Below are 13,575 nucleotides of genomic sequence, written 5' to 3' on the forward strand. Positions count from 1 at the left end.
GAAAGAGGGAGGGAAAGAAGGAAGGAAGGAGGGAAAGCAGGAGGGAATGAAAGAGGCAAGGAACGAAGGAGGGAAGGAAGGGGGAAGGAAGGGAGAAGGAAGGGGGAAGGCAAGGGGAAGGAAGGGGGAAAGGGCTGTGTCTTCCCTTGCTCTCATTAGCTGTCCCTCCTCCCCCTGGCGTCATCGCCCTCCCCCACCGGGCCTCGCACCTGACCCTGACCGGGTCGCGGGGCCTGCGCGGCCCCCTCCCTCCCCGCCACGCGCCCCGGGTTCCGGAGAAGCGGCTCAGTCTCTTTCCGCTGAAGGCGACAGCGGCGGCTCCCTCGCGCGCCCGCGCCGGCCGGCCGGCGGGGAATGAACGCGGGCACCGCCGAGGGTGACCGGGCACCGCGGGGTCTGGCCGCGAGGGACGCCGAGCTTTGGAGAAGGAAATGCAAAAAAACAAAACAACAACAACAACAACAACAAAAAACGAGCTTCCCCCCAAATCCCAAGGCCTCCACCCCACCCCCACGCCAGCCCAAAGCCGTCCCAATTTCCAAGGAGGTGTGGGGTGGGGTGGGGTGGAGGTGGAGGGAGGAATGAGGGATTTTACGGGAGAAAAGAGGGAAGGGCGAGAGGGTGTCAACTTTATTTGCAGATGGAATTTTGCAGGAAGCACCGCGCGCTTGGCTTCCAGCATGATAGGACGAATTTCACATTGCCATGGAGAATCGCGACCCCCTCCCTAAGCACACCGGGCGAGGCGCGAAGGAGCGGAGTCAGGAAAACCGTGGCAAAACCAAAAAGCAAAATAAAAATACATAGGTACATATTATTTCCCAAATAAATATCCCAGACACCAGGGTGACAGGAAGGCGGCATCCATCCGGTTGTGCGGGACCCGACGCGTGCAGAAAGGACAGATGTTTACAAACCGGTTCTCCCCGGGACCCGCGGGCTTCTCCGCGTCTGACTCCGCCGCGCTCCGCACGCTGGCGGCCCGGGTGGCCGGGCGGCGTGCGTCCCCGTCCTCGGCCTCCGCGGCGTCGGGCCCTGCGCCGTGGTGCCCGAGCTGCTTTCTGCCGCCGCCACCGCCCAGGCGCCCGCGTCCTCGTTCGGGTAGCCCCGGCCACCTCCTTTCACTTTCGGGGCGGGGGGTCCCCGCGCCGTGCCCGATCACACCCGCGCGCACACGCTCCTCTCTCCGGCTTCCCGGGCCCGGCGATTCCAGGCGCGCGGGGGACGGGGGTGGGGGGCGGGGGGTGGGGGGCGATCCAAAACGCGCCTCCAACTTGGAGTCCGTCCTCTCCCGCGATCGCGCGTCCCCGCCGCCCGGGTGCCCCCCGCCGGTGTCTCCGCACTGCCGCGCACCGACGCATCCTGGGGAGATCCGAGCCGGGCGCGCAGGCGGTGCTACCCAGAGCCGTGCCGGCAGGCTCGTCCGTCCTCGGGATCGATAAACTCCTCCTCGAGTTTCGTTTCCGCCGGCCATTGAGGGAGCGCAGATAACCTGCGCTGGGTGGAGGGGGGGGGTTCTCGGGCGCCTGCGCCCGCTCGTGCGCGCGCGCTCTCCCTTCCAAAAATTTGATGGTTACCTCTCCGCACCGAGGTGCGCGGACGACGCCAAGCCGTGATGAAATGAACAGAAAGCCAATTGCCGGACTGGGGGTGGGGGCGAGAGCGCGTCCCTGCGTGCGTCCGCCGCCGAGCCGGGAGCCGTAATTGCGGCAGACGGAGCGCTGGGGGTTGGGCCGAGGTAGCCGCGTATAAATAGTGAGATCTCAAATTCAAAGGCATAAATAAGAGCAGCTGGGATCCGCCCTCACACCGACCGTCCTCTCCGCCCGGGGAGGCGCGCGAGGACCCGCAGCCGGTCTCCCAGCCAGCCCCGCGGAGCCCCGGCCGCAGCCCCGGCCGGCCGCAGCCATGGAAGAGCTGACGGCTTTTGTATCCAAATCTTTCGACCAGAAAAGCAAAGAAGGCAACGTCGGCGGCGGCGGCGGCGGCGGCGGCGGCGGCAAGAAGGATTCGATTACGTACAGGGAAGTTTTGGAGAGCGGACTGGCGCGCTCCCGGGAGCTGGGCAACTCGGACTCCAGCCTCCAGGACATCACGGAGGGCAGCGGCCACTGTCCGGTGCACTTGTTTAAGGACCACGTGGACAGCGACAAGGACAAGCTGAAAGAGTTCGGCACGGCCAGGGCCGCGGAAGGTAAGCTCGCCAGTGGGAGGAGGGGGCGCCGGCGCGCGGCCCCTCCAGGGGACTGCGCCCCTCCGGCACCACCGGGAAGCCTGCCCGCCTGCCCCATCGCTTTGCGCGCGCGCGTGGGGAGGCCCCGGGCGCCGCGGCGGCTCGCGCTCCCCTCGAGCCCAAACTCCGTGGATGTACAGACACGGCTCGGACGGACAGGCCCGGCCTTAAAGAAAGAAACGCAGGAGAGAGAGAGAGAGAGAGAAGCCGACGGGGAGTAGTAGCGCAGAGATGGGACGGAGAGAAAGAGGCAGGCAGGGGAGACGAGGAAGTGTCGGGGCTGTGTGGGGCCGCGCGCCGCCGGCTTCCTCGCTTCCTCGGGTGTTCCTACGAGAAGCCGCCACGGGGTAACTTCCCCCCTCCCCCGTGTGCCTGAAACTCCAAGTCGGCGGCCTCAGGCCCACTGTGGGGGGTCTGTCTGTGTGCCAGTCTCACTTATCCGTGGTTTTTACGCGCTCAGAGGAGAGGTCCGCACGCCTCTCTCCCGGCGCCCAGGGGCTGATTCGCGGGCAGAGTGGAGAGAGCGCGCCGGCTCCGTAGTTGCAGAGCGGCACCGCTCCCCGGCAGCGCGGTGCTGATTTCCTTTAATAAAAAACTTTGCCCTTGAAACTCGAGTCGAGGCTCGATCCCGGCTGACGCGGGGAGGGGGGCGGGGAATGCAAGCCACTCCGTGCCCGCGCAGGTGGCCGGGGTCTGGACTGCGCTTGGGGGCCCGGGGAAAGCTAGTGGCCACGCAGCAGCAGCCGGCCGATCTCTCTCCAAAGCCGGTCGGAGCGCAGCAGCCGCCCAGTTGCGCTCATACCCGCCTCGGGGTCTCCTTCCTGCCTCTCCGCGCTCCTCCTTCCCAAAACCTCCCCGGCGGCGGCGGAGGGTCGCCTAGTTTTACAGAGGGGTTGGTGGAGGGGGGGAAGACACGTTTCCGAGGGCTCGACCCCCGGGTCTCCACGAACGGAGAGAGACTGGCAGCTTTAAATGGGAATAAAGTGGGTTCGGTTGCTCAGGGGCGCAATTTGAGAGTGCGCTTTAATGTGCGTTTTTCTTTACAAAGAGGGGAAGCACGGAAGCTCGTGGCTGTGCGCTTTCTGCTCCGCTCTCTGGGCGATGGGCAGAGTTGGGGTGTCAGGAGGGAACTCCCCGAGAGAAACTCTAGCTTCATGCTCTTTCTTCTGGGTGCGAGTCTCTGTGGGGCCCGGACAGGCCTTGGAGCTGAGGGGTTGAGGCAGGCAGCTTCCTGAGGCTTTGACCTTGTGGAAACACAGTTCTGGCAGAGGGTTAGACATAAACCCCCCGGGGTTGTTGACAGCCTGCCGCCCGCCGGGGGGCTGCAACAGCCGGGCCCGCCTTGCCGGAGGTTCACCCCTGCTGGCTGCTTCTCCCACCTGGCTCTGTAATTCATACCAAGACAGTTTGCTTTAGTGGAGACAAAGCTTGGGGCTGGGGCACTTCGTAAGGCCTACTAGGATGAACTTAAGCGGTTCACTGTCCTGCCTGGAGACCCAGCCCTGCCACCCCACTGCCTGCTCTCCACCTCGCCAGTGGGTCCCGGGAAGCAGCCACCAGGAAGAGAGAGAAATGTCCCCAATGCCTTTTCAGAGCCAGAGGAGAATTAACAGCGGGGTTCGGAACAAGGGCAGGAGCGGCACAGGTTAGACAGACCCCAGCCGCACTCCCCCCTTGGGTGGGGTGTAGACAGACCCTGGGAGGGGCTCCGTGCCAGGGTGACACTTACCAGATGGAAGTCAAATATAGATTTGGGAGACTCTTGGGCTTCCCTGGAAGCCGGGAGACCTTGGGAACTGACTGTCCCACCGCCGGAGTGAGTGGAGGCTAGCCGTGGAGCCCACGGAGTTTGCAGAGCCTGTCCCCCCTGGGCTCTCAAGGATTTCGGAAGGGCCGGCTTCTCCTCCGTGGGCTGCAGCCCCGAGGCTCCAGCTTGGAGGAATGGAAGAGGAAGCAAGAGCGAGGGCAGCCCACCTCTGGGAAGGGATTTGCCGTTGAGAAGAAAGAAGGTGTTCTTGGGCACACACGCAGCCCCTTTAGGAGGTGAAAGGAGATTTAAAGTCCACTTTGAGGATAAGCGCTCGGCCGCTCACAAGCCTTTAACCGGGAAGGATTTAAGGGTGATGAGAGGCTTGGCTACTGGTGTGTCCACTTGGGAGACCCCAGTGAGGGAGGGTGGGACACCGGGACGGTCTCCTTTCTCCGTAGACACTCTGGGTTTTGCCACCTTTGCAAGTTTCTGCACCGCCGCAGGGACTTCTAAGAGGCCTTGGCGTGCGGAGGCGTTTCCAGAGCTGAGCTCTCTGGGCAGACACTGAACGAACGCCCTGATCTTACCCTTGTCACCAGGGGAGATCTAATTAGGGCGCCAGGGCCCTGTCTGCCTGAACACGGCAGGCCCTGTGATCTCGGGGAAAGAGCGCAGAAGAGGGAGACACAGGGGGTGTTGTAGGAGCAGCTTTTATTTTCTAAACCTCTGAGCTCGGAGGAGCCGGGGCCAGCACGCCTGGAATTGGGAAGGAAGAGAGGGGGTTCGGAGTTAGAAGCAGCCAGCCGGATGCTGACCTTGTTCCTTCGTTGCCTAGAGCCTGGGCCTCCTATTACCCTCTCCCCCCAAGAAATACCAAGCCGGTTGTAATCCTTGGACATCAGAAAGTGCCATTTTTGGCATTCCCCGGTGTGTGTGTGTCAGAGAGAGACAGAGAGAGAGAGAGAGACAAACCACAAAGTGCAAGGACTTCTCTGCTCACGGTTGACCCTCCCCTCAAGAAGGCCCGGTGGTGGGAATTCAGATAGGGCTCTGCTTGTTTGGGGGGGTCCCGGCTGCGCCCCTGACTCGGCCATGTCCCTGGGGGAGGCACCGAAGCGGCCGGCGCGGGGCCCTGTCTCCTTGCGCGGCGGCGGCAGCCGGGGGTAGCAGCTCTCCGTGGGCCTGAAGCGCAGCCCCGCACCCCTCCCGGCCCGGGGACCCGACACTCCGGCAATCCTAACCCTAAGCTTCTTTGACTTAAAAAAAAATATATATATATTGAACACCCCTCTCTCCTTAAAAAAAAAAAAAAAAGAAGAAGAAGAAGAAGAAGGTTAGGTTGTGTCAACAGACGCAAAGTGGATAATTGAGGAAACTATTCGGAGATTAGGCCAAGAAACACCGCGCCGCCGGCAAAACCCAGGTTATTAGGAAAATAAGCAATGCGTTTTTTTCTCCGGTTTGCGTCAGGGCTCGTGTTTGTGTGTGTGTGTGTGTGTGTGTGGGGTGGGGCCCCGCTTCCACCGCGTCGTGGTCGTAGACGCTGAGGTTTTCACCGCGCCGCCCGCCGCGCCAAGACGCCCACCGCGCGCGCGACCTGGCCTGCGCGCAGGGCCGGAGGGCCGGGGGAGGCAGGGGCGGCGGGCGCAGGGCCTTGCGGGGGGGAGCCGGCCGAGCGACTCCAGGCCTCAGCCCTCCGCCCTCCGCAGGGATTTACGAATGCAAGGACAAGCGCGAGGACGTGAAGTCGGAGGACGAGGACGGGCAGACCAAGCTGAAGCAGCGGCGCAGCCGGACCAACTTTACGCTGGAGCAGCTCAACGAGCTGGAGCGGCTCTTCGACGAAACGCACTACCCGGACGCCTTCATGCGCGAGGAGCTGAGCCAGCGCCTGGGGCTCTCGGAGGCGCGCGTGCAGGTAGGACCTCGGGCCCAGCCGGGCCGCCAGGTTGGCTCTAGGTTCTCGGGAGTCCCGCGCGCCTGCGCGCGCCACCTGGGTTCCCCCTAGAACCACCACCGCCCCAGGGCCTCGGTCCCTTTCCAAGGCTGGCTCCGCGGGGCTCGCTGGGAGCCGGGGTGGCCTTTGGAGACGTCCCAGGCGGGCCTATGCGGATCGGTTTGCTGGCTTCGCACCCCTTCGGGGCACGAGGGGTGGCCCTCCAAACAAACCTAGGTTGTCGGGAATTTAAATCTCGCTTTCCTGCCCTTTCTACATTTGTTGTTGTCCGTTTCTGCTTCCCTCCTCCTCTCTCCTCTCTCCAGCGCCCCCCTCCCTCCCACTCCGGGCGTCTGGAGCAGCGCGAGGCTCCGGCCCGCCGCGCGGGGCCGGATTAGCTGGGGCGCGGGGCGCGCGCGCGCGCGGGGGCCGTCTCCGTCTGACTCCCCGAGCGGCGCATGAATTGGCGGCGCCCCATCTGGCTGGGGCCCGGGGTGGGCGCAGCGGCACGTGCGCAGCGCGCCAGCTCAGGCAGGGCTTTCTTGCAGCGGTAGCGCAAGAGGCGGCGGCGTTGTAAATGCTGGGTTGCAGATGGGTGCGCTGATTTTCCGGGGTGGGGTGATGCCGGGATGGGGGGAGCAAAGATTGTCTGCACTGTCTCCCTTCTGGTCTAGGTACAAGCTGACCCCCACCTGGGAGGCCCGGCCGGCCCCCCGCAAGGCTCGTCTTTTTCTCTCTGTTCCGAGCAGAGCAGAAAAGGCCGGGGAGACTGGCTGGCCGGGAACCACCCCCCTGGGCTCTGGGGACCCGTTGCAAATAAATGAATTTAAGATTGCCAACCGGAGCGGGAAGGCAACAGAGCTCTTTGCACACACACACACAAAAAAAACCCCAAAACAAAACAAAACAAAACACCCGGTGACTGGGTCCTCGCCTTCAGACGGATCTTGCTCCTTCCCCCAGTGTTATTTAGGAAAGAAGGAAAAATGCAAACGAGTTTTGAAACAGAGGGTTTTTACAAAGAGATTTAATTGGGGGGGAAAAAAAAATCTATGCTTTTTTTTTTTTTTTTTGCTCCCAATATCCTCCCATCTTTCGGTGTTGCTATAGTTCAGAAAAGGGTTCCTTAAGATTAAATAAGCGCTTTTCTCGACCTGTAGGTTCTTCTCCGTAGTGGTCCCCACTATGGTCCGGTCTGTCCTAGCACTTAAGCGCTGGGTGTGTGTGGGGGTGTCCTCTCCCCAAAACCCGTCTGTTTCGGGGGGTTTCTGTGGCCTCCTCCGCGGGCGGTGGGGTCGAGGCTGGGCCGGAGAAGGGTCCCCCATCCCCACGCCCTCGCCCCTGTGTCCACCCTTCTCTTGGGGGGTGGGGAGGAAGATGGATTGAGCCGCACTCCACAAATTAATGAAAAGATTAAACTTCCGCTGAAAGGGCGCATCAACTTTTATGTCATCTCCCGGTGTCTTTTTGTCTGGGATCCGTAATATCTCCCAGGCCTTGATGTACTGTTTCCATAAAAAATAAATTACTGGTAATTCAATTCCACACTCTTTTTTCTTTCGGGGGTTAGTCTATTACCAGAGGAGTCTCACCTTAGCGCGGAGGTGTAGCGAGCAGAGGGTAGGGAAATTGGTTCTTCTCCTCCGGGGGGGGGGGGGGTCTCTGAACGTCTTGGAGCACGCCCTAAAAAATTAAAAATAAAAATATATGTATATATTTATTCAAAAAAAAAAAAAGAAAGAAAGGGGCTATCGATCCACAGGCGAATGAAATGGCACCGAAACTGTGAAATAATGATAAAAACAAACATCGGGGAATAGGATGAGACAGTGTTCTGTCGCCAAGAGGTGGGGGGGCATAAAGACGGCAGAAATGCGTAAAAACCAGCTAGCAAAAAAACGTGGACGCGTGGTGGGAATTGGGAGGGTTGGAGGGGGCAGGGGAAAGAAAATGGACTGTGTCTTCCCTCCTCGCTCTGCATTTTCGATCACCCTCTTTCTTTCTTTCTTTTTCTTTTTTTTTTTTTACCCCGGCAACGGCCTGCCCTAGGTTGTTAGAGGCTAGAGTTTCAATTTAGTGTGGGAAATTTGCTGTAAATAAATTGAGCGTCCTATGGAAGCTAGTCCCTTATTAACCTTTTATATCTGGCGTTGTACGGGAAGGTCTCTCATCAGCCGGCTGTCAGGGTTATAATCGAAAGTTATGAGAGCCCGGTGAGGGGCAGGCTGTGTAATTTAATTACAACAAATATCTCCGGGTTTATGGCGCAGAGCTAAATTAAATGTCATTATTCACTGTCTGTAATGGAAATCAAAAGGAAATCAGATTACGGGGCGTTTGTGAAAGAAATCAGTGAGTGGTGGTTAATGAAGAAATAACTGTCTAAACCAGTGTACTGCGCTTTACTTAGCATATTCAGGCCTAATTGGAATTGATCGCAAATCACCCCAAGACTGATATTTATGGTCGCTTAACGCAGCGGCTAATTCATCACTTTTATTCTTCATAATCTTACCTTTTTTTTTTTTTTTTTTTGCCTTCCCCACCCCTCCCCTCGCGGAAGAGAAAGGGAGTTCACTTCTTCTTTGCACAGCTAAAATAAGATTTCTGGTTTTGAGAAACAAACAAACAAACAAACAAAAAAAAGCCCTATCCAAGGGGCAAAGGCCCCTTGCTTTTTCTGGAGTGCGCGCGCGAGTCTGCTGGGTTGATTTGGGGAAGACTGGATCACGGACCGCAAAGAGAGAGACTCACGGAGTGCAGGGCGGGCTGGGAAAGGGGTTCAGTCTGGCCTTAGAGGAGCGGGCCCCCCACCCTGGGGAGATACCAGCCAGCAACCTTTGGAAATAATAATTTGTGAATTTCAGCTTAAGGCCCGCGCGCGCGCGCGCTCACGGGGAGTGGGGGCCTTTTGGGGAATTACTTTGCACGCGGACGTGATAAAAGTTTTCCAAGCGTCCTGCCTGTTGGCGGGACCCGGCTTTGCCGAGGTTCTGCGGAGCCGGTTCCCGGAACAGGCGGGTGCGTGGAAACCCTTCCCGGAAGGACACCGGCTCCCAGGAGCCAGGGGCGGACGGGGCAGTGCACGTCCGGTTCCGTGGACTGCAGCGTTCTTCCTTCCTCTACCGGGTTTGCTCAGAGGTTTCCCCCCCGCGCGCGCGTCCGGGGCCGTCCCCGCCAGGCCGGGTAACCCGGGGCTGCGGAATCCTGTCTTGGTGCTGATTATTACGCGTGGGCAGTGCCTGCCGTCGCGGCTTGGGGCAAGCAGGGAAGGGTATCCCGGGAAAGCCAGTTAGGAAGAATTAAGCCACTACGAGAGGAGGAGGCGGCAGATTGACTCCGCCGGGTAGCTGAAACAAACGCACTGTGCGCGACACCTGGGGTGTCTGGGGCTGCAGGGGCTCGTGGGCCGGGTTGGAGGGGGCTTGCGGGTGGTGGAGGGTGGGGGTGGTATTCGCACCCAAATCTTGACGCCAGGCCTGTGAATTGAGCCAGACTGGGCGAGGGGCCCACTGCCCCTCACGCGCCCGGTCTCTGCACCCCAAGACTGGGAAGTCTTTAGGGGCGTGGGGCCGCCGCAGTGCAAAGCCTACAGTCTTATTGGGGTTCTCGTTCATGGCTGTTGCACTACTTTAACTGCGACCCACCCTCACCTCCCCTGGGCTTCCAAGAAGGGCGCAGAGAGGGCATGGGTGTTTCTGGGCTCAGGGTGCGCCCAGCTCGATGGGAAAAGGGGCCCGCGGTTTGGAGGTAACTTGCCCACCTGCTCGCTCCCTCCCTCCCTCCCTACCTGGGTGGCTAAAGTCTGGAAGCTGAGAGTCAGGTGCTGCCCGCCCCAGCGGTGGCGGGGATGGAGGGGGAAGAGAGAGGGGGGCTGCCCACACAGAGCGATGGATGGAAAGAGCTCACTCACTCCCACGGTGGTTCCTGAGCCCTCTTTAACAAGTGTCGACACTCTCACGTCTCACTTGGGGGGTAGGGGGCGGTCCGGGAGGGCCCAGAAGTGAGTTTGACAGTTTCCAGCTCTAGGTAGCCAGCTAGGGCGGGGGGACCTGGGGGTGGGATAGCGGGGGAGAGGGGGAAGGGTTCCTCCCGCGGGCGGCCTCCCTCCCCAAGGCTCCAGCAGCTGTGCGCGCGCGCGCGCGTGCAGAGGCCCTGCCAGGCTCACCGCGCTCGCTCGCTGCGCTGTCTCCGTTTTGTCCCCAGGTTTGGTTCCAGAACCGGAGAGCCAAGTGCCGGAAGCAGGAGAATCAGATGCATAAAGGTGGGTGGGTATTGGGTGGGTGCGTGCGGGGGCGGGGTGGGGATCCCTGGAGCCAGGGACGGGCAAGTTCACGTTTGGTTTCTGGGACGCTGACGGCCCCTGTCTTTGCCTGCAGGCGTCATCCTGGGCACGGCTAGCCACCTGGACGCCTGCAGAGTGGCGCCCTACGTCAACATGGGCGCCCTGCGGATGCCTTTTCAACAGGTAGCCCTTTTTTTTCTCCCTCTGAACGGCGCGCGCGCGGGGCCCCTCCAGCCCTCCCCTTCCCTCCTCCCCACCTCCCCTCCTGGCCGCAGACTCCTCGGCTGACCCTCAGAAGAAAGGCAGCCGTTTTTTTTTTCCCCCACAAGGGGGGCATTTATAGACACGTTGGCACGTATTAAAATCAGGTAGTAAAATCTACAAGAGTCACCTTTGGGAAGGTGGAAACATACATTTCACAAAATTAGCACTGGTGGGGGGGGGAGAAAATCCCACCCACTAGGGAACCACAGCCCACCCTGTTGTGAGGCGGCTGCTTGGGAAGGGGGTGCCCTGCGCCCCACCCTTGTGCTCAGCCGTCAGGGCTGTGGGACAGACACCCACCCTCCTTTCAGCCATAACCCTCCCCCACGGAGGAGTGCCCACGGCCTCCTCCCTCCCAGGGCGTCTGCCTGGCCTGGGTCTGGCACCTCCCGCTTCAAACTCCCGGGCGTTCCAAGCTCCAGGCAGAGTTGGGAGGCAGCAGCGCGCGCGGGGTTCCTAGCTTGGCCCCTGGGGCTGCCAGGGGTCAGAAGACGGCTGCTGAGCCCCAAGGGCCACCCCCCTCCCCCGCTCTGGCCCCCAGTGTTGGGGAGAGCTTCGTGGCAGGAGGCGCGCCAGGTCTGCAGGCCCAGAGCGCAGCGCCCACGTGCGCCCCATCTTGGCGCACTGGTTCAGGCCCCAGCTAGAGGCGCAGGAGCGCTTAGGCCACCGAGCTTTGGCACCAAGGGCGCGAAGCCTCCACCTGCGGCGACCTGTTTTACTCCAAGGGGGCAGGCCCCGGGTTTCTACCTGGAGGGGTAGCAGGCAGAGGTAGGGGGTGGGGTATACATAGACGCCCTGGAGCCAGCCACGTGCTGGGCTGGATGTCTCTGGCCGGAAGAAAGGGCCTCTCGCTCGCCCCGCCCCAGGGACAGGGATCGGTACCCCTCGTCCATTCCACCTGTCCGAGGTGGCCTGGATGGACCCTTCCTCTCCGCGTGCCTGGGACAGCTGTGCGCTGCCCCGACGTGGCGCCAGCCCTTGGAGTCGACTGCAGTTAGGCCTGGCTGTGGGTGTGGCAGACTAGGGGTGTCCCTGGGAAAGTATGTGGCTGTGTAGTGGGGGGAGTCCAAGCCGAAGTCTAGACCCTGGGTCCGGGGCCATGCGGAAGGACCGATCACAGAGAACGCAGAAGTCCCCCTTTCTGATGCGCGTGGGGATCCGTGTGGATTCCCCAGCCCTGGCTAGGTCCGAGGTGGCCAGTGGGCCCTCGGTGGGGACGAGGGTGTTCAGAGCACAGCTCTGGCTCTCCAGGCGGAAGGAAGAGAGGGGGGTGGGGGTCCCCCAAGGTACAGATAAGGGTGGCCGCTGGGAGGGGAGAGGAGAGCCCCCGCCACACCCCCAGCCGCGTCCTAACCACGCCTCGCCTCCTCTGTCCCGCAGGTCCAGGCGCAGCTGCAGCTGGAGGGCGTGGCGCACGCGCACCCGCACCTACACCCGCACCTGGCGGCGCATGCGCCCTACCTGATGTTCCCGCCGCCGCCCTTCGGGCTGCCCATCGCGTCCCTGGCCGAGTCCGCCTCGGCCGCCGCCGTGGTCGCCGCCGCCGCCAAGAGCAACAGCAAAAACTCGAGCATCGCCGACCTGCGGCTGAAGGCGCGCAAGCACGCCGAGGCCCTGGGCCTCTGACCCGCCCCGCCCGGCCCCGCGCCCCTGCCCGCACCGCGCCCCGCACTCGACCCCTCCGAGAGCCCCCCCACCTGCCACGGCCGGCTGCAGGACGCCCCTGGCGCAGCGGGCGTCGTCGCGTCTGTTCCCGGGCACCCCGGGAGCCCACAGCAGCGGCGGCGGGAGGCCTGGGGAGGGGGGCCTCTCAGGACAGCCCACGCACGACCCAGCCGGACCCTCAGCTGCGGAGCCTTTGCGGGAAAGAGGGCGGGCGGAAGGCCGTGCGCCCACCCCGGCCCTCCTCGCCGACGTTGCCCCGTGCGCCCTGGGACCCACCGTGGGCCAAGTGGAGCCCCGCGGGGGGCGCCGCGCCCTCCTCTGCTGCTGGCGTCCTTGTTCCCACCCTGTGCATGCGGCTGAGCTTCGCACCTTCGGAAGAGCCTACAGTCTAGTCAAGGGAAGGTCCCCTCCGGGGCTGGTCTCCCGCTCAAGATGCGATTTCTTTGTTGCTGACAATTTAATTAGCCACCACAAACGTGCTCGTTCGTCCCAGGAGCTGCAGAACTGGCGTGGAACTGAACATGGACTTTGGCAGAACCCGAGGCAGGGGCCCTGGGTTCTCTTCCCCCCGGGGGGGGGTGCCTCAAAAAGGCAGCAATAATAATAACACACCCGCCTCGGCCCAGGCTGAGGACCTGCAGGGGGAATGGGGGAGGGGGTGGCGGGGCAGGGGAGGGGGTCAGGAAGACCCGACTGTCCCCCCAACTGTGACCTTTCTGGGCATCTGAACTGTGGGCACCGCGTGGATGCCCCACTGTTGGGCCCCAGAGCGCTGGGAGGAGTTCGGACTCCTTGTGCCCTACAACAGGCGACTTTATAACTTTTCCAGTCTCTGATGCCCGAATTGACTTTTTTTTTTTTTTTTTTTTTTGCTGTTTTTGCAGAACTCAGAGGCAAATGACTTGCATAAGAGACGGACACATGGTTTTAAGGTATCATATTCACTGCAGCGGCATTGCCTTCAGTGAAATGCAATGGGAACGTGCAGAAAAGTGCAATATTGTAAATACTATAGATTTAAAAAAGAAAGAAAGAAAGAAAGAAAAGACATTAGCCGTGTGCACTCTTGACCCGTCAGCGGCCCAGGTAATGAGGGCAAAACTTTGTCCTGCAGTGCTGCCAGGGGGCCTGGCCGTGCACAGGGCCCGTTGCCAAAGCAGTGGGCGCGGCGCCGCGGAGATTGTCCCAAACACAGGTGCAGAAGCGAGGTCGTGCAGCCCCAGGGTGCCAGGGTGTGAGTTTGGTGGGTGAGCTGATTCTGGTTGGCAAGGGGCAGGGCGTGGCGGACAGCCCGGGAGTTTGGAGAGGATGTTTTACGGCGGTCGAGTTGGTTGGCAGTCTGCGGCTTTTCTTTCTCCCCTTCCTCCACCTCCCCCCCTCCCACCACCGCCCCAAAGTCCCCTAATTGTACAAGCGCCAAATAGCAACCTGTCGTAGCCACT

At 61.4% G+C, this 13,575-nt stretch overlaps 1 protein-coding gene across 1 annotated transcript; it reads left to right on the top strand.

Moving 5' to 3' along the window:
* Nucleotides 1-1,908: 1,908 nt before the first annotated feature.
* On the top strand, nt 1,909-12,094 carry SHOX (SHOX homeobox). The gene is made up of 5 exons (XM_012737274.2): nt 1,909-2,194; nt 5,693-5,901; nt 10,126-10,183; nt 10,299-10,387; nt 11,849-12,094. The coding sequence occupies exons 1-5, from the start codon at nt 1,909-1,911 to the stop codon at nt 12,092-12,094; spliced, it is 888 nt and encodes a 295-aa protein (XP_012592728.1).
* The last annotated feature ends 1,481 nt before the right edge of the window (nt 12,095-13,575 follow it).

This window comes from Microcebus murinus, chromosome X (assembly GCF_040939455.1).
Source record: "Microcebus murinus isolate Inina chromosome X, M.murinus_Inina_mat1.0, whole genome shotgun sequence".
In the NCBI taxonomy this organism is placed as follows: domain Eukaryota; kingdom Metazoa; phylum Chordata; class Mammalia; order Primates; family Cheirogaleidae; genus Microcebus; species Microcebus murinus.